General features: G+C 34.2%; 1 protein-coding gene across 4 annotated transcripts in view; it reads left to right on the top strand.

Annotated features, from left to right (window-relative positions):
* The window catches only part of TMEM232 (transmembrane protein 232), a 271759-nt gene that overhangs the window by 5436 nt on the left and 241523 nt on the right, over positions 1-24800 (top strand). For 2 of the 4 annotated variants that reach the window (XM_032845118.1, XM_032845126.1), the window contains exons 2-4: positions 9333-9468; positions 21107-21218; positions 22608-22713. In XM_032845118.1, the coding sequence (XP_032701009.1) occupies positions 9350-9468; positions 21107-21218; positions 22608-22713 (337 nt within the window). In that variant the 5' untranslated portion in view covers positions 9333-9349. Of the gene's footprint in view, positions 1-9332; positions 9469-21106; positions 21219-22607; positions 22714-24800 lie in introns of those variants that run through there. The other 2 variants (XM_032845132.1, XM_032845140.1) reach the window with 2 other exon arrangements.

A 24800-nucleotide genomic window follows, 5' to 3' on the forward strand; every position in this document is an offset into this window, starting at 1 on the left:
TAATATATAGGCTTCCTTCCTATATCATACATATATGATATGTATATACATATATGATATATATATGATATATATAACTCTCCTTGGAATAGAGAAATACAAACAAAAGGTGAGAAGTCTTAAAATATATAAAGCCATCATATTTAAGAGGCATCTGTCATACTTTATCATTCATACTTCTCCTTTACAAATTAAACATGTTTAGTCTTTCAACTATTTCCAAAAGGGACATGGTTTTATATCTCTTCACTTTTCCCCTCATGCCACTTGATAAAATAGATATATTGGTTGTTTATAAGTAAAGGGTCCAGAATGGATGAGATAATCCAGTTCCCATCACACTTGGCACAAAATATCTGTAATTAAGATTTATAACAGATAAATATAATTTAATTTTTCAGTGGCAAGTAAAATAATGAGCAATTTAAAAAAACACAGTTGATGTTGACATAATCCATATACTCAAACTTTATGCTCCAGCAATCTGAATATTCCCTAGTCTGACTCTGGGTTTTATTGTTGGTGGTAGGTCTATGTTAAAGGGTTTTGAACAGGAGAGAGGGTCTGGGCAATGATCAGGAGATTTATATTTGGAAAAGTTACTCTGGCAGTCATGTAAAAGATGAGGCTAGAGGAAGAGAGATCAGAAGGAGACTGGAAGATAAGAAGTTATGGTATTAGTTTAGGACAGGGTAATGCTGTCCTGATTTGGGAGAATGACAGAAGGGCTTAGAAGGAGGCTTGATTAACAGATCTCCTTTGAAGATGGGAATCAATACAACATAGTGACAAATAGTGGCTCCCCATTGTTTTGATGCCACACAAGCCAGTGAAAAACCCAGAACAAGGTGGGGCCTGACAATGACCATGAAAGGAAGATTTAGATGCAGCCTTGGTTTCTTGTGAGTGTGAAGCTGCCAAACAGATCCCAAATTGTCAAGCTTTGGATTTAAAAGGATGTTTAACATCAGAGAAATACACTTCTATCTTGTCCGAGCCATTGTCATTTTTACTTCTCTTTTATGTCAGTAAATTTAATTCTAATGTGATATGTTCTCTTACAATCTTATTTTTATTGAGGTAAAATTTGTCTGTAGTGAAATGCATGAAGGTTCATTGTACAATTCAACGAGTATTCTGGGTCTCTATTTCTGGTCACAACAGTTCTAAAACTTAGTGGCTTAAACAATTTTTTAAAAATCTACTCTCATGGTCCTGGACTTGATTATAGACAGTTGGGTAACTCTCATTTGGGGTCTCTCCTGTGATTTCAGTTGGATGTCAGCTGAGGCTCTAGTCAAACAAAGACTTGGCTGGGCTGGACATCCAAAATGGCTCACTCACATGGCTGGCAGTTGCTGCTTGCTGTCAGCTGGGGGCCTGGCTGGGTACTCAGCTGGAGCCATCAACCAGAGCTCTTATGCATGGCTTTCCATGTGATGTTGGCCTCCCATCATGATGGCTAGACTCTGAGAGAACATCCTTAGGAGACCTAGAAGGAAGCAACAAAGCTTTTTTATAGTGTGGTTTCATTGCGCCACAGTTTTGCTTCTGTGCCCCTGTCAGTCCAGCAAGTCACTAAGTTAGGCCCAGATTCATGGAGAGAGTAAATTTAGATTCCATCTCTTGAGAGGGAGTGACAAGGCCACACTGCAGACAACATACAGTATAGGAGATATTGTTGTATCATTTAAAAAAAATGTGGTCTGCTACACTGAGTTTTGATACATATTTATAGTCACTTTGGCACCTCCAGTATCTAACATTTCCATCTGTACCTTCCATTTAGTCTCCAGCCCCACGTCTCATCCTCCTACAGACTATCGCCATGGAATAGCTTTGCCTGTTCTTAAACTTCATGTATTTAGAATCATATAGTATGTACTTTTGTGTTTGGTTCTTTCACTCAATGTATTTTTGGTGCATGCAGCAGTAGTTTGCTTTTTATTACTGAGAAGCAATTGCCTATTACCTATTAAATATGGTTTTATATGCAATGTTTTTATTATCATTTAGTTCTAAGTATTGTGAAATTCCATTGTTATTTCTTCCTTGATCCAGGGGTGACTCAGAATTTGGTGCTTTATTTCCCACTATATAGAAGATTAATTTATCTTTTTGTTATAATTTTCTAACTTATTATGTTTTGATGCCAGGAAATATAATCTACGATGTACATTACCTACTTTTTGTAATATAGTAAGACTTGCTTTCCAGACTAGAAAGTGATCAATTTTTAGAAATATACTTGTGTGGAAAGAATGCATATTCTTTGATTGAATACCGAATTTGATTTGGTTTGTTTAGTACGTTATATTAATTATATTGTTTAAATCTTCTGTACCTTAGTTGATTTCCTATTTTATTGCCTGCTTGACTTACTAATTTATTTTCTTAGAGCCATATTATCTGTCTATGTCTTTCTCCACCTGTGTGCATATCAGTTCACAATAGCCTTTCAGTTCCCCAGTAGCTTAGTTCTGGGTTTTTCTCTGATAATTTCTTGGATTTCAAATCTCTTATTCCTACAAGGTTGTCTTTATTTTTATTTATTTTTTTTAAAGATTTTATTTATTTGAGAGGAAGAGAATGAACCAGTACCAGCAAGAAAAGCAACAGGCAGAGGGAAAAGCAGACTCCCTGCTGAGCAGGGAGCTTGATGTGGGCCCTGAGATCATGACCCCAGCCAAAGGCAGACTTAACCAACTCAATGAGCCACCCAGGTGCCCCTACAAAGTTGCTTTAAAAGACAGAGGCCAAAAGCTTGTGTTAATTAGTTATCTTTACTGGTATTGAATTCTGTATCACCTTTTTTATACTGTTTATTCAGAAATCTTTTTTTAATTGGATGTAGTCTCTTTTTCTGTATGTGCAGATTCTTCTGAGATTTTTATATATTTTTAAATTAATATACTGCCCCCCTTTTCCCATATTTATACCTCTTTTTTCTTTTTCTATTTTTTGTTTTTTGGCTAGGACTGCCTATTAAATGTTGAATTAAGTCATAAGAATAAGGATATCCTTTGTTTGTATTATTTGTGGCTTTTCAGATAAACTTCTAAAATTCTGTTGTTAATTTCATGTTTCTTTTATTTTTTCTTAGGTAGCTTTGATTAAATTAAGGAAAACTGATCTCTCTACCTTCCAGACTTTTTAAAAAAATTTGTTTGTTTTTATAATCATGAATGAAAACTGGATTTAACTGAATTAATCTTTAATGTATATAAAAATATTTTCTACATTTTTGTCTTAAGTTCATCAATGTTATGATCTGTGATAATATATATTTATAATGGTAAATCATCCTTGCTTTTCTAGACTAAGTCTTCTCAGTTGTAATGAATTATTTTTTATTGACATTGCTAGATTTGGTTTCCTTGTGTTTTATTTAGAATTTTTGCAACTATGTTAATAGGTGAGATTTCCCTATAAATGTATTTTCCCATACTGATCCAAATCCTGTAACCTTGAGTGATTTAGAAATTTATCTCTGTAGTATAGGATCTGCTAATATTGTTGAAATTCTAAAAAGGCATTAAAAATAATAAAATTTCGGAAAAGTTTAGAAAGTTATTCTGGGGAGAAAGAATGAGCATAAGAATAAAAGAAAATGACAAGCTAATTTAAATAATTGTATTGCAGTTTTATTTTATTTTTAATTTATTTATTTGACAGACAGAGATCACAGGCGGGCAGAGAGGTGGGCAGAGAGGCGGGCAAAGAGGCGGGCAGAGAGAGAGAGGCGGGCAGAGAGAGAGAGGTGGAAGCAGGCTCCCCGTTGAGCAAAGACCCCACCCCCACCACGCGGGGCCGATCCCAGGACCCTGAGATCATGACCTGAGCCGAAGGCAGAGGCTTTAACCCACTGAGCCACCTAGGCGCCCCTGTATTGCAGTTTTAAAAGCAGCTTTTGTTTAAGTGTTCTGTTTATTCTTTTGGTTTTCATGAAATATGACATATGTTTTAGAGTTGATTAAATGATTAGAATCTAATGTATATCATATCTTTATCTATCTATATGATATTATATATGGTGGTCTCGGGAGTTCTAATTACTGAAAAGAAATTGATTAAGCCTATGTTAAGTGTGAATCAATACTCTAAAAAATGTTATTATATAAAACTTCAATCATGCAGTAAAGTTGGGAGATTAGTAAATTAATCCCCATTCACTTTTAGCTCAGATTTAACAATTATCATTTAAGTTCATACATTGTGATGTATTAATTATATAGTATTTTTATGTCTAAAATGTTTATTACTTAATGCATTTATATGATTAATTAGAAGAATATTGTACAAAGAACAAATAGTAAGTAATGAGTATTACTCTTCACTTGGATAATAATGACCCATTCACAGGATATATTATTATTATTATTATTTTGAACAATTGGGCTTTTTATTTTAATTTTTCATTGTAGCCAATAATATTTAAAAAATATATTCACTGTCTTTATGAAGGTATCAATGAATTGTGTGTTAGTTTCCTGTGGTTGCTGTAACAAATTACCACAAACTTGGTGGTATGAAATTCATTTTCTCACAATTCTGGAAGCCGGAAGTCCAAAATCAGTTTCACAAGGCATAAATCACAGTGTTGGCAGAGCTGCACTTCCTCCAGATGCTCTAGGGGAAAAATCTGTTCTTGCTTCATTCAGCTTCTGTGGCTGCCAGCATTCCTTCATTTGTGGCCACATTGACAGATACTATTATAATCCCTATTTATAGATGAGGAAACCGAGGTACCTGACAGTTAAGTAATTTGCACAGTGACCCAGATGTAATCTGTGCTGGTGCGAGAATTTAAAACATGCTGTTGATTCCTGCACTTTCATGGTTCCCTGTTATACCATACAGAACTGTGAGAAGGAAACCTCACAGAAGTAGGGAGATAAGCCAAGAGTGGAGTGTCATGATAAATGAAAAAAGAAGACGCATTATTTCTAGAAGGGATGGTAGGCAGGGTCAGTTACTTTAGTGCGATTTAGGCAAGATCAGTACTGGAAAACTCTCATGGAATTGCTTACCGGGAAATGGTTGTCAGCCTTAGGAAGATGATCTCGGTGCTGAGACAACAGAAACTAGATTCCAGATATTGGATGTTCTGCACTGGAATAAATTTAAGGGTAGATATAATTTAATATAAAAATCATACCTGATATAAGTAAAAGGTAAAAATCACACTTTTACCCACCTCAGATAAATATGCTAGGTAAATCTGTGGAATTTATTTAAATTATTGGAAACTATCCCTGGAAAGTGGTCAAGAAAATGCGAGTTACTGTAGACCATTCTTTATGGTGGAGTGCTGTATAAATCAAGAAAATTAGAGCAAATGAAGAGGTTGGTCTAAGAAATAGTTGCTGTCAAAATAATGATTTTTTAAGAAAGATTTTATTTATTTATTTGACAGAGAGAGATCACAAGTAGCCAGAGAAGCAGGCAGAGAGAGCAGGGAGGGAGGTTTGTCGAGGGGAGCAGGCTCCCTGCTGAGCAGAGAGCCTGATGCGGGGCTTTATCCCAGGACCCCAAGATCATAACCTGAGCCAGAGGTAGAGGCTTAATCCACTGAGCCACCCAGGCGCCCCATGATTTTTTTTTTTTTTTACCTTTCATTTTAGTATTCGAGGGAAGACTTTATTTAAAAAAGAGAGTAATCCAATCCTTAAGATCATTTTTATTCACTTAAGATTTTGTTTTCATTTCAATCTACAAATTCAGTCAACACCATTTGTTTTGGGTACTATAGAGAGTATAAGGGTATTTCAATCTTAAAGATCTATTTAACTTTTAAAAAGCTCATTTTAAATTTACATAATGTTTTGCCAATTCAGGAAAAATGTCTATTTTTTGACAGTGATGTAAAAGTGAAATAATCCAGTTTAATAAGTCCATTCTAATGTCTTTATATTTAATGATTGTGATTTCTCAGCAGAATAAAAGAAATGTGTCTTATATGTGATCAGAAAAATAAAATTTCTTGTCATCATTTTACTTTTCTTGTTTTCAGATGGTGTTACTGAAGAGCTTGATATATGTCTTTCTCTGTCCTTTTAATACAATTCACCAGTCAATATCCCTGCATGTAACTGTCCTGAGAAGGATTAAAATAATACAAATGATTACCCTAGTAGGTTTTAATAAATGGTGCGACAAAACTTTTTATCAAATAGTGTGTTAGAACCTTGATGTGTTGGCTCCACTAATGACTAGTATATGTGACTCTGGTTGTAGTAATACAATGCAAAAAAAGCCCTACTGTACATACATCAATAATAATAATAATAATAATTCCTTGTTGATAGCTTCAGCGTTTGGATTCTACTGAGAAACTGATTCTATGAAAAATCTACAGATTTACCTTGCATATTTATCTGAAGTGGGCAATTAAAAAAATTTTAAAAACTTTAAGTAGTCTCCATACCTAGTGTGTAGCCCAATAATGGACTTGAACTCATGACCCTGAGGTCAAGAATCAGGCACTTAACCAACTGAGCCACCCAGGCAGTCCTTAATGAAGAATATTCTTATGAAAAAACTAACAATTTTGTTAAAGTTGATAACATTTTTAGATTCTTTATTTTGAGGTATCTTTGGAGAATGGGGTGTCATTTTAAACCTTGTTTTCTTTGTTTATTTACCCCACTGAGGATTTAATTCTAACATCTCACTGGGAAACATTTTTGAGGACATTCATCTTCTCCTTTGAGAAACTTGAGATTATTTGGTTGTTGTTTCTTTTACTCTTAGTCAAAAGCAATCCTAACTAATAAGATACATTGGCGAGTCATACTATCTCCTACTCAAATAGTATTTGAATAATAAAATATTGTTGGTTAAGCACTGGCACTATTACTTTCAAGATTGGTACTCCCAAGATAAGGCAGAAGTAGAGAGGAAGCATGTAAAAACGTCTGCAGTGGTTTTGAGTTTTTCCACCCATCCAATCTGGGGCAGTCTCATCAACACGGTATTGTGGAACTTGCGTGTTGAGCAGATGGTGCAAATACTTACCACTAGTACCAGCAGATGTGCAGGATCTTTGGAAAATAGCTTCAATGATTAGTTCAAACACTTAATCTCTAACTTCTTGAAATATAAAAAAATATGGCTGACTGTAGTCAATCCTATAAAATATATCACTAAATGGCTAAGAGCTCTAGGTCAGTATGCCTAACACATGCACACAAAGACCAGTTTGCTTTCCATTCAATTTTCCTTCAATTATTTTTCCTCCTAGGTTGCCTATATTTTTCCCTTTCTATTCATTTGGAATTAATTTTTTTAAAAGTAATTTATCTTACAGTATGTCTGACTCAAATTTGTATTTCTAATCTCTATTTCTGGAATATGTGATGTTTTATGAATGGTGGGTTTCTTTTTGTCTTCTTTTGAAAACTTTGTTTTAGTGTAATTAAACATCTTATCTTCATAATTTTGTATGACACACAATAAATACTTGTCAAACATAATAGCAACCATAAATGTGCAACATTTGTTACCATATTTATCAAATTAACCCTTTGAATATCCCTATTTCTTTATTATTGTTGTTTGGTGCTTATGTGTTCTTTATCTCCATCATTAATAATTGTTTGTAATTGTTTTCCTGAGTTCCTTTTGAGGTAGGAACATCTGATGTGAATCCAATATGATGTTCTTCACTGTTAAAAATTAAACTCCTGGGGCACCTGGGTGGCTCAGTGGGTTAAAGCCTCTGCCTTCGGCCCAGGTCATGATCCCAGGGTCCTGGGATCTAGCCCCACATCGGGCTCTCTGCTCAGCAGGGAGCCTGCTTTCTCCTCTCTCTCTGCCTGCCTCTCTTCCTACTTGTGATCTCTGTCTGTCAAATAAATAAAAAAAAACTTAAAAAAATTAAACTCCTGAATATATTAGTCCTGTTTGGGAAAAACTTATTTATATATTAAAATTAGGGTCACTCTAAGTGACATCCCTATATATATAACCCAGTATAGCTACTGACTTAAAAATACATTTACCTTATATTCAAATGGATGTAGATTATTAGAAGCTGACCTTGCTATAACCAATAGCAATAGATAATAATGTTTTGTGTTTATAATCCATTTTGTACTGGATATTTTCCCATTGGCCTTTCAGATCCATTGTCTGTCCTTTTCCACTCTGCCTTATACCTTCTCTGGCTTCCAGTTTGGCTTAGCTAATGGGAAGTGCAGGCAGGTAATTGGAGTGAAGGGCAGAAGGGTGAGATCAAAATTCCTGTCTCTAGTCTCCCTCTTAGCAGGCAACCTCAGATGGGCTGTATGTCTAGACCAAAGGCCAAAGTTTGTTTGTTTGGATTGTTTGTTTGTTTTTAAATCAAACACCACTTTCCTACAGCTATTCTTTCTGGCTCCTTCTTTCCCTCAGTTCCAAGAGTGGTGGTTTCACCCCTTTCTTCCAGACTCTTGAGAATGGCACCATCTCAGATATTATTTCATTGTATTTTTTTGTTTGTTTGTTTGAATAACTCTGCCCATCTCTTTGGAGTCCCTTTATTTAGTTACTCCATTTGAGTGTGTTTTCTGATTCCTGTTAGAACCTTAATTAATCAGTTTTAACAATTACCTAGCTTAAAAACTAAGTGCAAAATAATTCAATGTAAGTCTATGTATTTCAATACTTCATTTTGCTATTTAAATACTGTACTAAACAGAAATAGTGTCTTCTAGTTTTGGTCTTATAAAATGTATTCAGACATACTTCAAAAGGAAGATAAAACTGGATATGAGGACAAGCCGAGAAAACGTAATCTAACCTGTAAAAAGACAGAAGACAAAAAAAATTTACAAGTAATTTTAGAAAGCAGGAAACATAGTAATCTAATAATGATCACGAGCCCCTACATAAAGCTTCTTATATACCAAGCTCTGTTCTAACCAATCTACATATATTGGCCTATTTCTTACAGCAACTCTGTAGGGAGGTACTATTCCCATTATACAAGTGGGGAAACTGAGGCACAAGCAGTTAAGTAAATCAATTTGATTGTATCTTCTTAATAAGCCATATTGTTCTTCTAATGGTTTTGCTGATACAATAGCTAAAGTATAGTAAAGGCTATATTATATGAAAGGATAAGTTTTTAATAGTAACATAATAGAATGTGGGTTTTCAATTCAAAGTTGGGTTTGACTCCTGGGTCTGACATATTAAATTTAAATTCTTCCTTACTATAATTTCTTTCCTAAGTCTGATTTACCTTCTTGCCACCCTTTTCCCCACAAATCATGAATTTGTTTGTAATGTATTCTTTGGTACTAAAAGTGCATTTGTACTCTAACATAAAATTTAACATTTTTCTTTAGGTTTATGATCTGTGAGTATGTCTGTTAACAAGTCACCCATGATTAATAAATTGGGAGTGATATCTTCTTCTTATCATGAAAAATTCTTGAAGTCTAAAATTCAAAACTTAAGGAAAAGAAGGAAAAATAAACCAAAGTAAGTTTGAAAGAATTTTCATGTTAGTAAACTTGCAGATTGGTAGGCATTATAGAATTTAGAAAGCACAGAATATTATGAACAATTTCTTTAAAATCATATATAGCTCTAAAATATGTATTTCTATGTATTTACTATTTTTAAATAAATAGATTCATAATTTTTAATGATCATATATTTCTGAAATTTTTAATTCTACACTTTCTGTTTAAAATAAACATTGTCCTATAATTATATATGTCTATTAAGCTGCCATAATAATCTGTGAAATGCATAAGAGAAAGTATTTAATAACTACCTTCTTACAAAGCACTTTAGTTATTTCTGTGTCCTTTGCTATTTCAAATTAAGCCACAATAGAATGTCATTCTGCATTTCAAATTATTTCTTGGGATAAAGTTTCTAAAATGAAGTTACCGGATCAAATCTTTTTGATAATTTAAAAATTGTGATTTTAAGAAATTTTTAAAAACTTAAAAATGAAGAGAATTATAGACTATGTAAGAAAACTTGCATAGTGACTTTTGGTTACATTTGTTTCAAATATTTTTCTTAACAAAAATTAGATCAACAGATAAAATGAAGCTCTTTGACCACCTGCCCTCCCAACTAAAATAATTGTGGTATATTATCATTTCACTTCATTTTTCTATTTAAATATGAATGAATATAAAATTGCATTTTTTATGTAAATATAAATATAATTATACCTAACTTATTTATCTGTGATTTGATTTTTTAAAAGTCAGTGTTATGTTTTTAATTCAATCCATGCCAGTAATTATGTTTTATTATTGATAATTATTTCTTTATTCATTTTAGTGGCTGTATAGTATTACATATAATGCATACTTCTTATTTTATTTATTTTCCAGTTTTTTGCCAATGAATCAGTGCTATAGTAAAAATCATTATATATTTCTCTTTGTATATCTGGGTAAGTGCGGCTTTGGAGTGGGATTTTTTTTATTCCTCACTTTTTGAATTTTCCTTAATTCTCTTGCTGTTTAGAGTATCTCAATCAATTTACATTGTCTCCCAACAGTATATGAAAGTATCACCTCCTGCATCTTTTCCATCGCCTCATATTGTCAGACTTCTTCTATTTGTCATTGTAATAGGCCACAAGTGGGACTTGCCTGATAACTTTTTAAAATCTCTGATAACTAATGAGACTCAGCATCTTTTAATATTTGTTACCATTAGAATTACTTTTATCTGTTTATTTCCCAATTTATTTTTTAGGTGTTTTTTTCTTACTGATATTTGATATTCTTAAATATTTGTTATGAATTCTTTCCATCATTGACTTGTCTTTTAACTTTGTTTTTGTGATGCCTTTCATCTACATGATGCCTTCATCTACAGAAGTCCTGGAAATTAATATAATCATTATGATTTTAAGAGTAGTTATATACTTTACATTGCTGATTTTGTTCATTCACTCCATTAGCCCATTTCATTAACATACTGTGAACTATCCATTCATTCTTCTGTTGTTGGCCACTTCAATTATTTCCTGTTTTTGGTTATTATGAACAACGTTTCCATGAACAATCTTGTACAAGCATCCTAGCACATATCCTAAGGTACATAACTGGGAATGGAATTGTTGGATCATGGGATATATACCATTTAGTGAACAGAACTTATTCTCAGTCTTTTATGATTAGTGATTTTTGTATTTTGGTTAAGAAATCTTTCTCCACCTCAATATCATGTAGATATTCTTATACATTATTTTCTAAAAACCTTACTGTTTTGCCTTTCATGTAATATGTGTAGAAACAATTCTTGTTAATGGTGTTACCTACAGGTTTAATTTTCCTTTTTTATTTAAATACCTAGTTGATTAACACCATGTTTTGAAAAGAACATCCTTTTCCAATATTTTGCTAGTACAACTATTGCATAAAGTATCCACATATAATGGGTGTTTTTAGCTTGTCTATTCTGTTTCATTGGCCCATTTGTCTCTATACCAGTGCCACGCTACCTTAATTATCATAATTTTAATAATAACAGTAGTCAACATGACTGATTTTCCATATATGTTCTTCTTCATTAATATAATTTTTAGAGTCAGCTTGTCATTTTTTTTTAAACTTGTTGGGTTTGGTTATTGGATTTTTCTGAATCTATAGACAAGTTTGAGGATAATGGCATCTTTATTATAATAAGGATTCCAATTTATGAACAAGATATAACTTCCATTTATTTAGTTACTTGTGAAATTTTCTCAGTGAAGTTTTAATGTTTCTTTATTAGGGGGACTGTGCATCTTTTAAGATGTTAGGTTTTATTCCCCTGTATTTGGTATTTTGTATACAATTATATGTTTTACACATATATATATTTTTTTTTTTTTTTTTTTTTTTTATGAGACATCTACTCTAATTCAGTATAATGTATGAAACAAAATATTACTTCACATAAGGGCCTTAAAACTACAACCAAAACAAGGCATAAAAACAAAGTATATGTAACTGCAAAAGCAGCAAATTTATCAAAGAGTTATCCAAAGAGCTGATGGAAGGCAAACTACATCGTCTTGCCTGCACAATGTTACTTAGTTTAGCTATCGCTCGAGCATTTTGGCATACAGTAGCCAATCATGTCTGCACAAAGTATGGACACAAGAAGACACAAAGAATTAAGAAAATCCTTTCTTAATTTGGATTTCAGCCCTTCAAAGCCCTTCAAAGGAACTTGTGTCAGTTCCCAGATAACACTTGCTTGTTGCCTTGGCACACTGTAGGCTCTCAGGGAATGTGTGTAGAAGCAACGAATGAATGTTTGACCAAGGATATGCAAATTTAGATACATTGTTGATCTTTCAGCGAGCAGGCTACTTATGAAACTGTTTGAGCCCGTAAAGAAACAAAAGAAAAATATTTATGAAAGTATCTTTTTCCATTCATTTTGAATCAAATGGGAATTCAGAAGACTCAGGTTCATATATTTCTTATTCACTTATATTAATCCATTAAACAGTTATTGTCCACTAATTGCTCTGTAGACACTCACAACAGTTGAAGTCATTTGAAAAATAAGGCTTTTATCTTTCAAACAAGAACTTTTATTTTGCCAAGAGTAAAACCTGAACTCAAACACATGACAAATGCATTATTTTTTTTTTTACCTCTTTTTTTTTTTTTTAAATTTTATTTTTTATAAACATATATATTTTTTTCCCCAGGGGTACAGGTCTGTGAATCGCCAGGTTTACACACTTCCCCACACTCATCGTAGCACATACCCTCCCCAATGTCCATAATAACCCCATCCCCCCAACCCCCCTCCCCCCCTGCAACCCTCAGTTTGTTTTGTGAGATTAAGAGTCACTTATGGTTTATCTCCCTCCCAATCCCATCTTGCTTCATTTACTCTTCTCCTACCCCCTTAACCCCCCATGTTGAATCTCCTCTCCCTCATATCAGGGAGATCATATGATAGTTGTCTTTCTCCGATTGACTTATTTCGCTAAGCATGATACCCTCTAGTTCCATCCACGTCGTCGCAAATGGCAAGATTTCATTTCTTTTGATGGCTGCATAGTATTCCATTGTGTATATATACCACATCTTCTTTATCCATTCGTCTGTTGATGGACATCTAGGTTCTTTCCATAGTTTGGCTATTGTAGACATTGCTGCTATAAACATTCGGGTGCATGTGCCCCTTCGGATCACTACGTTTGTATCTTTGGGGTAAATACCCAGCAGTGCAATTGCTGGGTCATAGGGTAGTTCTATTTTCAACATTTTGAGGAATCTCCATGCTGTTTTCCAGAGTGGTTGCACCAGCTTGCATTCCCACCAACAGTGTAGGAGGGTTCCCCTTTCTCCGCATCCTCGCCAGCATCTGTCATTTCCTGACTTGTTAATTTTAGCCATTCTGACTGGCGTGAGGTGGTATCTCATTGTGGTTTTGATTTGTATTTCCCTGATGCCGAGTGATATGGAACACTTTTTCATGTGTCTGTTGGCCATCTGGATGTCTTCTTTGCAGAAATGTCTGTTCATGTCTTCTGCCCATTTCTTGATTGGATTATTCGTTCTTTGGGTGTTGAGTTTGCTAAGTTCTTTATAGATTCTGGAGACTAGCCCTTTATCTGATATGTCATTTGCAAATATCTTCTCCCATTCTGTCAGTGGTCTTTTGGTTTTGTTAACTGTTTCCTTTGCTGTGCAAAAGCTTTTGATCTTGATAAAATCCCAATAGTTCATTTTTGCCCTTGCTTCCCTTGCCTTTGGCGATGTTCCTAGGAAGATGTTGCTGCGGCTGAGGTCGAAGAGGTTGCTGCCTGTGTTCTCCTCAAGGATTCTGATGGATTCCTTTCTCACATTGAGGTCCTTCATCCATTTTGAGTCTATTTTCGTGTGTGGTGTAAGGAAGTGATCCAATTTCATTTTTCTGCATGTGGCTGTCCAATTTTCCCAACACCATTTATTGAAGAGGCTGTCTTTTTTCCATTGGACATTCTTTCCTGCTTTGTCGAATACACATATATTTTTAAATAGATTTTTTTATGTTTCCAGAAGAGAGAAATACAATCGATTTTTATACATTGATTTTACATGCAATTATATTGCTAAATTCTCTTACCGATTCTAAGCATGCTTATCTCAATCTTTATTAAAAAAGAATAAACATTTCATGATTAAGTATAATTAGGGTCCTCAAACCTTATCTAGCAATTTAATTCTAATTTGTGGTTTTTAAATTTCCACTAGACTTCATTACTAATTTAAGTAGTTAATGTTCCTTTATATTTTATTTATTGTTAATCACTTTCCTTGCTTCGCCTTCCTTTTTTGCTTCTTAGGCCTTGTTTTTCTTTTGCCAGCCAGATATAAAACTTCTAAAATTTTAGAATTTTTTGTTGAGAAAAATCTGATCTCGTTAGTCTGAATATACTTTTATTTTATTCTTATTCTTGAAGGAAATTTAAAACTGAATATAGAATTATCTTTGGTCTGTTATCACTTTTATTCCCTTTCTTTTCCCTCCTCAGCAGACTGATGTCATTCCACTCATAGTTTCCATTATTGCTGTTGAGACATTAGGTGAAATTTTGATGCTATTTCTTTAATATTAATTTGTGTCCTCCTACCTTGGGTGCTTTCAAAAATTTCTTATTGTCTTGCATTTTCTGCAGTTTTACAATGATGTGTCAGAATGTAATTTTAAAAAATTATTTGCATGGATCTCTCAAACCTTTTAAATCTGAGGACTGTGTCATGATTCCTAAAAAGTTATCAGATATTGTTTCTTCAGAAATTACCTTGACAACTCATTTTCTCTCCTTCTGAGAGTTTTTACTAAATGTGTATTAGATCATTTCATTGTATTTTTGACCTTCCTCTCTTTCATCTCCATTTTCTTTTTTTGTCTCTTTTTACTATACTTTGAATAGTTTATTCTGACATGTGACATTTTCCTTGTGACTACTTCTCGTTACCCAAGTTTTAAATCTGCCTGGAGTATAAATCTGCATTAAGACTGATCTCAGCAACACACACAAATACACACACATGTTTTTCCATTCTCTTTACTTTTCTGCTGAGCACCATAGCAGCCTTCTCTACAGCTCCCTGGGGTTGGAAGAAGGGACTGGGATTAGTTCTGATTGCTTTTACCTTAGGCATTTAGTTAGGCAATGTGGAGGGAGTCCAAGTTTCCTGAACCTTGAAAATCCTGGCTTTTGCTTACTGCATGGTCACTTAGAAAACATACTTGGTCTTGTCTCCATTGCCCCTTGTACCAAAGGAAACCAGATTCTGTTTCTGGCACCAGCTGTTTGAGATGAAGCAGAGACCTGTCTTGGATGAAGGAACATAACCTTTATTTTTCTTCTTAGGTGTCACATGAATTGTCATATGCCTCATATTGTATTTGCTTCACGTATTCTTCCTTAAAACATGTGCTTTTGCAGGCCTAGTGTGGATTCCGTTAGAGACACAGTTAGGGCTCCCTGTAAATCCTTCAGATGAGGTACTAAAGTCTATTCCAGACCAAAGAGAAAATCACACAATCTTAAAATGGATTACTTGGTTCAGAGTATACTATTTTGTTACGATTTTCTTCTTAACTAAGTTTATTTTATTGTGTGTAGTCTGTTGCTTTTTCTACTTCATCTCAGAGGTGGAGAAGACTGGAAGATTTTGAAGACTTACATCAAATACATACATTTATTTTAGCTGACTGGAAAGAATAAAAGGGAATGTAACTTTTACATTAGGAAGATTTAATCAAGCTATTAGATTATTTTACATCTTTCTCACAGAAGCTGCTATTTTTTTTAATATTTGGGAGGCTCTAGTCTTCAAAGTTTCCTAAAATGTTAATAAACCTGAAATTTTTCCTTTTATTAATGTTTTTGACACTTTTATAGTTAGAAAATGTGCTCTGCAAATACATGCTCTAAATATTTTTAAATGCTCTATATGTACATATCTATATAATGTTACTGATTTTGATAAACATACATTTATAATACAATATAGCATTGTAGTATGGGCTATAAATGTATGTTGTCAGCAGCAAGAAGAAACTTTTCTAGACTTAAATTTATATTCTGGTCATTTGTTTATTTTATCTATAGTATGTTTTTCATTTATCTGAATTATTATAAGTCTTTAGTGAAATTCTAAATGGTTAAGACCTTGTAATCAGGTCTGTTAATTTTAGCCTGAGACATCTATATTATCACATTTGGGGATGGCTACAGATGATTTAGCCAAAAATATGGTGACTTAGGATTGGGATGGCCATAAAGAGCATGAACACATGCAATTAAATGTAGCTTCTTTTAGAATGTATTACCCCAGATGAGAGATCAGTAGTTACTGGTGAGAATATCTGTTCAAAGTATGTAGAGTCCTACAAAATCATAGAAATCATAGTCTTCTTATAATGGGGCTTATACCACTGTCTTAGCCCAAGTCTCTAGAAGGCAGAATATGAGAAGAGGATTAAAATTCTAATAATTTATTTGGGGTCAAATAAATGCAAAGTCAGTGCACTAAAGATTAAAAAAAAAAAAAGGAAAGTGAGGCAGGAAACCTTGATGCATTACTACCTGGAGCACTAAATCACAACTTGGCAAAATGAAATATAGCAGACAGGTCCATACTTGGTATGATGGGACTCATTAAGGCATGGTTTCAGGAGGAAGCCACATCTCATAGTAGACCATGCAATGGAGAAATGAGAAGGATTATTCATCTCATCTGTTGTTTTTGTTTAGCATTTTCCTTGGTCAAGATTCATTACATAGGTGCTAACTCATCCATACTTCCAGTTTGTGTCATCCAGCACATGACTACTCCAAATGTAGAAGAGGAGGGACAGCTCTTTGGGCCATAAAGATCATGCAGGCAGGAATCAAGTGAATCTGAAACTGTACAGTATTCATGGCCAATACAGGCACTAATCATGAAGACCTTACAGCTTTGTATTTTGCAGAATGTTTTCAGATAACAGATTTTTATTATCCCTAAACTCAACTCAGTATTAGTAATTCACTAGTGAAATTACTCTTTTTTTAAAGATTTATTTATTTATTTGAGAGAGGGAGAGTGAGAGAGAACACAAGTGGAGGGAGGGGTAGAGGGAGAGTGAGAAAGAATCTGAAGCAAACTCTGCACTGAGCATGGAGCCCTACACAGGGCTTGATTTCATGACCGTGAGATCATGACCTAGCTGAAATTGGTCACTTAGCCAACTGAGCCACCTGGGCATCCTGTGAAACCACTCTCGAAGAAAGTCCACAGACTTTCTAAGCATTAAGTCTAATGATCTCTTTGTCCTTAGTTTTGATATCCCTGCAGATGTGTATTTTTGGTCATGCTCTTTATCTTCATTCTGTTCTTTGGTATCTCAGTCTAGAATTGCTTGTTTGCATGGAACAGGCACATTTTACTTACCTTTACTAGCTGAAACATAGACATACAGGTACACCTAACTGCAAGAAAGAATCTTTTCATAAGAAAAAGGAGAATAAACACTGATGTAGGCATCTATGAATCTCTGCCATAGACTACTCTTCAATGCCATTTATGTTTGTTCTCAACCCAGAATTTCCATCTTCATTTTCTGTCTTGATTTTAAGGATTCTCTCTATGCTGGGTTAAAATTCTTATTTTTTCTTATTTCTTCTCTTTGGTCCTTTTTGTATTAGTTAGGATAAATTTGAAACAACTATAGAAAGAAACTTCTAATTTCAGTGGCTTATATCAGATAGAAATGTATTATCTGACATAAAAGGTCAATGGATCAAGGCTGACAGGACAGCTCTGCTTTTGGGGTCAGTGAGAAACTCAGGACCCTCATTATCTCATAGGGTGTTGTACTCATCTCCCTAATCAAAGCTGATTCAGCACTGTGTCTTTGTTCCAGTTCACAGGAAGGAGAAAAAAGCATCATTCTAGAGAAAATGGTATGTCTTTAAGTTAGAGGTGACCTGAAATTTGCATATATTACATTTGCTCATATCCCACAGGCTTGGCCATGTGCCCATATCTAGCAGCCAGAAAGACTGGGAAATATAGAGTAGCTAGGTGATCATATGCCAAAGAAAAGGCCAAGAAAGAATTTTGAAAGGACAGTCGCTGTTCTGTCACATTCCAGTTCTTCACTGTTCAAGGTCTGGCTCAAGTGCCATTTCTGCAAAGAAGCTTTTTTTGAACCTTTAACCAAAAACAGTATTGCTTGTAACTAACAGTCATTCAGGAACTAGACTTTGTGTTCTGATTTGTTACTTCCCAGAATTCTACAAGATTTTCTCCTCATTTCCACATATGCAAAATGATAGTTCACACAGATTAAGTGATTAAGCAAAGATTATATGTCTAGGAATCATTGGAATTATGATTTCTACTTCTAAATCCTACAGGATTTCTTTTTTTTTTTTTAGTACATTTTTTTGTTGTTGTTGCATCTCATTTCCCTTCCAAATTGGGAACTTTCTGAGGTTGAATCTGATTTCTCCTCTCACCCTCATTGTATATAGCAAAATATCTTGTGTGTAAGAGACTTCTCTTAAATATTTACTAAACAAATGAGTTGTCAACTAACAAAAAAAAAGCTCTGATAAATAGTTTAGGTAGGTTATTAAAATAAAGTATATTTTCTCTATATGTAAAATTAGAATGATGTTCTTTATTTACTATCTATTCCATAGGACTGCACTTATATACTTACAATACATTACATTTATTTTTGAAGAAAATAGAATGTGTGAAGAAATTCGAATGTGGGAAGCCAAAGTATATTTTCTATTCAAATGCCTATATTTACTCTTTAAAGTGTCTTTTTTGCTTCTTAGGTGTTATTTGTATATCATTATATGATAATTTGTGTAACGACCTCAATTTCTTTGTGATGGGCTAGACATGGTTCAAATAGCTATATTTATTTCCCACTAAATATTTACTGACATGAGCTATGGGACACCAATTAAGGGATTCAGTATCTATACAGAAAGCTGAAAGGCATTCACTTTCCCTGTTTTCAAAGATTCCTTATCTTCTTGTAATTCCCATAGCACTTTGTACAAATGGGACGATTAAAGCTATTTTGGACTCTTCATGAGCATCAAAGTAATGTCATCCCAGATGACTATCAAGAAAGAGTTTTCAGCTAGCCTACACTGTATCTATCTAAGCAGATGTCTCCATGGGCAAGAGTGAGATAGAGAACATGAAATCAAGAATGAAATTACTAATTTCAAAATGCCCAGTTTTAGCAAAGCTTGTGCATGCTAACACCTCAACTATTCCTCTGTTTTACTACAAGCTCCATGAGGGCAGGTTTTTTTTTATTTCATTCTTGTATCCCCACTTTAAAGTCTAATAGGAGACGGTGAATATCTCTGCTTATTCTGTGATCGTTAAGGCACCATTACTTTTACATACATCTGTCTCCTCAATAGGACTGTGAATTATGCAGGGGCAAAATCTGATTTTTATTCATGTATTTTTTCCCTGTATCCCACAAAACAACTAACTCAGTAAATTCTGAATATAGTAAGTTGTTACAAAAATGTGTTTTATTCTTCTGGACCGCTTGTTCTGATAGCATGACTCTAACAGTTACTTGACCACACAAATAAACAACTCGTTGATTCTACTACTTATTCACATTCCTCTGATATCACTTTTTTTTAAGATTTTATTTATTTATATGACAGACAGAGATCACAAGTGGGCAGAGAGGCAGGCAGAGAGAGAGGAAGGGAAGCAGGCTCCCCACTGAGCAGAGAGCCCGATGTGGGGCTTGATCCCAGGACCCTGAGATCATGACCTGAGCCGAAGGCAGTGGCTTTAACCCACTGAGCCACCCAGGCGCCCCTCTGATATCACTTTTGATCCCATGCCCATCTTAAATCCTGTGGTATATCATTATAATCACTCTACTCCTTCTCTTACATACACTGTCAACTTATTTTTCCTACTTCTCTTTGAAATATTTGTTTACTCTCTCTGTAAAGAGGGGTTCCTTTCTATTTGCAAGGCTTTAAATACCACATGTGTCTTTAATGACTCAATAATGACTCCAAAATTGATGTATCTAGACTGAACTTTTCTCCCTGAAATTCAAACTCATATATCTGTCTATTCTCTGTCTCTACTAGGATGGCTATGGTCATCTCAAATGTAATATATCCAATACTGAACTTATTCTCTACCCTCACCCCAAATCATCTTCTCCACCAATCTTCCCCTTCTCAGTTATTCAGTTCAATCATGACTCTTTTCTTTCTTTCTTTTCTCTCATGCCTAATTTCCAGTTATTCAGTTCAATCATGACTCTTTTCTTTCTTTCTTTCTTTTTTCTTTCATGCCTAATTTCTAATTCTTTGGGCAGTCTTAATTAGAGCTAATGTCAAAACATACCCATTATCCAATCTCTTCTTTTTATTGACATTGCTATCTTCTTGATCTAAGCCACTATTGCATCTCACCTAAGTATACATGTGCCTCCTTCCATGCTACTCCCACCTTTCCACACTTCAAATCTCAATAGACATTGGAATGAGCCTATTAAAACCTAAGCTAAATCATGCCACTCCTCTTATCAAAACCCTGCAATAACTTCTCATCCAGAGTTAATCTGATGGCTTGTCACCTCTCTGACCTTGCCACATACATCTTTCCTCCTTTGCTCATTTTACTGGTGCCACAGTTGCATTTCACTTGCATGAAGGGAATAAAAATTTAGCTTAAATTGAACCAACATTGTTATATGAGAGGAGATAAGTCAGTCTTCAACATAATTGGAGCTGTGCTGGGTTTTACCTATGAAGAAGGCATATACCAACAAGACTTCCAGCAACCATTTCAGAAACTTTTCTTTTAGAAGCTACAAAATTCTTTTACATCATGAGAATTGTTTCTTAGTCCAAGAGTATGATTAGATAAATCTAGGAGTCCTGTACACACACACACACACACACACACACACACACACACATATATATATATCTTACTGATTTCTCTGTATGTGTATGAAACATTTTTATTAAGGTAAGGTACTTTTTCAAAAGAAAATAGTTATGCTTAGCCCCTAGAAATTGACTAATTAAAATTTGGAACTATTAGCTATAACTATTGATTTGTTTTTTTTGGTTTAGTCCATCATTTTCAATCACAAAAGAATTCATCTTGAGATTCAACCAAGCAAGAAATCCAAAAGAGAAGGAAGAGTTGTTGGACCTAGCTAGAAAAACCATTCTCAGATGTAAGGTAATAGTACACTATTTGATTATTTAATATATGGACTTTCTGTTCTAGTTGGTGGGTGGTTACATGTTCTAAAATATCAAAAGTAAAAATAAGAACTTTTTAAAGTCATTAAGTATCATTAAAGATATTAATGCAAAGTAAAATTAAAGCTGATAACCAGATAATTCAATGTCAAAGGGCTTTTTAGGTGAAGATTCTCCACAAATTATTGAAGAATATAGCTAGCTGTTGATACTAGTCCAGGAGCTCACCACAAAATATGAAAGGCTGGCAAATAAATTTTTGATTATGATAATTTCACTTTTTCCTTAAAAAAAAAATGTTGACTGAGATATCATGTGTCCCAAAGAAGAAAGGAAGCTTCCCTAAACCTTCACAATACATACATGATATACTCTGTTCTCTCTCTATAACTATTCACCAAACTTATAGAAAATACATTCTTTAACAGTATGCATTAGCTTCCAAATTTTCAAACATGTATCAAAACAGAACACGAAGTGAAATAAATCCTTGTTTTGCTCTTCTTACATTAGATCCAGTTTGTGTTAGGCAGAGAAGTAATATACATATTACCAAATATACATATACCATATACATATATATTTTGGTATATGTATATGTACATATGGTACATATCTACCATATTACCAATATACATAATATAAAAAATTAATGAAATAAAAGTTGCACAGAACTGGAGCATATATTAAGCCATCTTTTTTGTTGTGGTAGTGGTTATTTCCCAGCATTCCACTTCACTGTTGCTCACATACATTACAATTTTGAGAAAATTTGATTAGAAAAAGAATATTCTTCTGGCAAGTATGAGAGGTGCTAGTAGATACATTCATCAGTGAGCTTCTGTCCAATTGTCCAACTGCTCCCTGGGGAAGCCCCAGGAGTGGGCCCATTAAGGGAAGAGTAGCAATCTTGGTATCTGTCTCAGGTTCATTAATTTCAGTCCATTCACAGGGAAGTAGCCAGAGTTTTCCAGCAAATTGGCATGAAGCTAATTTCTGTTGAATCACATTCAATATACTTTTCCTTCTAGAATCAGAGATGCATTTTCTGGGTTGGATAATGAGGTAGAAGTAATCCCTTGAGAGTAAAGAATGAGAATTATTTTTAGCAAATAAGTAATGATATAACTCAGAATATTAACAAACATCCTTTACATTTTAGCACCAATACAATTTACATAAAATATCAAAAAATAAAATTGATATAAACAAAAATACAAAGTTTTATATAAACTAGCTATAGAGCATAGCCTCATAGAGTGACTTTCAGAATATAACTAAGGAATAATCAAAATAAGTAAACTAGTAAATAAATTTGTAAGAAGCTATACATTTTGGTTTGCCTTTTCATGCTTACTCGTAACAGAGAAAATTGGGTCTCAAAACCTTAGGCTCTGGGAAGCATGTGCATCTTCCTACGGCATGGACGGAAGTAATATATCTAGCTCAGTGCAAAGGAGAAATCCAAGATGGTATGTACTCTTACTAAGCTCTTCTTAGTTACCCTGATTGTTTTCTAGATTAGCAGAAAAGGCATAACTTGTGACCTTTAATATTTAGAAATTGTGCAAGAGCCAAGGAAAATTCGCCTTTCTATATTGAAATATCTGGTAATGTTTCACTATGAAAGCTCCTTTTGTAATTTTGGATTTATGAATTTGACTGCTCAACTTTTTAATTACAAAATTGTTTTTAAAAACTTTTGTTCAGCACAGTCTTCATTGCTTTTTTCTAAAATTAGTAACTAATTAAAAAGTAATATAAAATGTCATTGAAGTGATTTTCAATTACAATAGGCACTATACTTTAGAGAAACTTGTTTTGGCATTTTATGATTCTTACTCATAAAACGTTAGCCAAATGGTCCTTTGTTTTTCACTTATTTTAAACAGCCATTTTACTCATTACATTTTCATTTATCACTTCTCATTTATATGTCTCCTTCCAAACCACTCTCCAACCAATCTAAAAAAGAAATTTAAAAACATTGTTTTTCAAGAGATAAAATTCCTTTAATCATTATCCTGAATTTTATGTGTATGCCTTTTAAAATGAGCTTTAGAATGTTAACCATATGAAGTCAGAGAGTAGTTCTCCATGTAAACTGAGTTTTGTAGGGCTAACTGGGAGGTTTCAAGCAACAGGAAGAGTAAGAACAATTCTGTATTTAACTTGTCTTTATGGCATTCTGATCACAGTGCTATCCACCGCCTGACCTCTATTAAATGTTTAAACAATATTGAAGTAAACACCCCTCGCATGTCAACAACCAGTAGCTACTTGTTTTTCTTTGCCCATTAAACCTTTTTGTTCAGGTGTCCTGCAGTCACGTGATTCAGAACAGGGCAGGACCTTGCAGCCTGGGTGTAGTGTGGGTGGTGGGGTGGAGGGCTGGGCAGTGAGTCTTGGGTGATCTAAACTAATCATGGATATTCCTATTTGCTTGCCAGTGATTAGATTAGGAGTGGTCACGGGAGCTGGTCCTAACCAGAAATATAAAAGCAGGTCTATTTCAAGTACTTTTTGTTGAATTGCTTTTGAAAAAGATAGACCCGGGAAGAAAGCACCTCTTCCCTCCCTATGCCTTTTGATGTGTTTCTAAATGGCTTGGTAAGAGAAAGATGCCTGGAGCTTGTGTGGTCATCCCTGTTACCATGTACGTCAGAAGAACTAGAAAATGAAAGAAAAATGCTTACAGAGGGCAGGTATATGAGCCAGCCCTACAGTCTTTCCATCTGTGATCTTGTGAAATAATAAACATACTTATTTTGAAGACGTTTCTTTGCATTTCCTGTTACACACAGCCAAAAGCTTTTTCATTCTTCAAGATATTGAACTCCAAATAAAAACCCTAAATATGAATTCTTAGTAACGGTTCCACAACTGAAAAACCTCCACGTCTGTGTCTTGCAAATCTCTTGTCCGCTCCTCATTCTATAGTTCACTCTCCATGCAGCAGTGATCATACTAAAGCTTAAATCTTTTCTAGTGCCTTCTGATTACGCTTTAAAGAAGCCCTGACTACAAGGCTTTGTATGATCTTATTCCTGGCTGCCTTCCCTTTTTATTCATTACGATTCATTATGCTCCAGCCATACTGATCTCCTTTCTATTCCTTGGATGTGTTAGGGCTTTTCCTTCCTCAGGTCCCTGCATTTGCTCTTCTTTTCAGATATTTACATGACAGCCCTTCAGAAGCCCTTCTTTTTAGTTTTCTCTAGGGCCTTAGCTCTGTGTTCTTTCTCATTCATCTCCGAGGGGTCCTATTTCCTCTGCCTTGATTTTCGAGGTTTTCCACTCTTCTCTTTATAGGACTTATCTTTAGCACTATCTTTTTTTTTTTTTTTTAAACTGATGGGGGAGGCTTAGTCTTTTTATTTTTCATTTTTTTTTTAAAGGAAAGTTATTAGGATGTATTTTGTGAGGCAGATTTACAACACTACAGGTCATGATTAAGAAGGAAAGAAAGGAAAAAAACACAAAACCAATAACCACATTTAAAAAAAAAAGATCATAGTCTTAGGAGTTAATTTAACTTAGAGGAACTTTTCAATTACCT

The sequence above is a fragment of the Lontra canadensis genome, unplaced genomic scaffold (assembly GCF_010015895.1).
Source record: "Lontra canadensis isolate GAN:19392208 unplaced genomic scaffold, GSC_riverotter_1.0 scaffold4, whole genome shotgun sequence".
Taxonomy (NCBI): Eukaryota; Metazoa; Chordata; class Mammalia; order Carnivora; family Mustelidae; genus Lontra; species Lontra canadensis.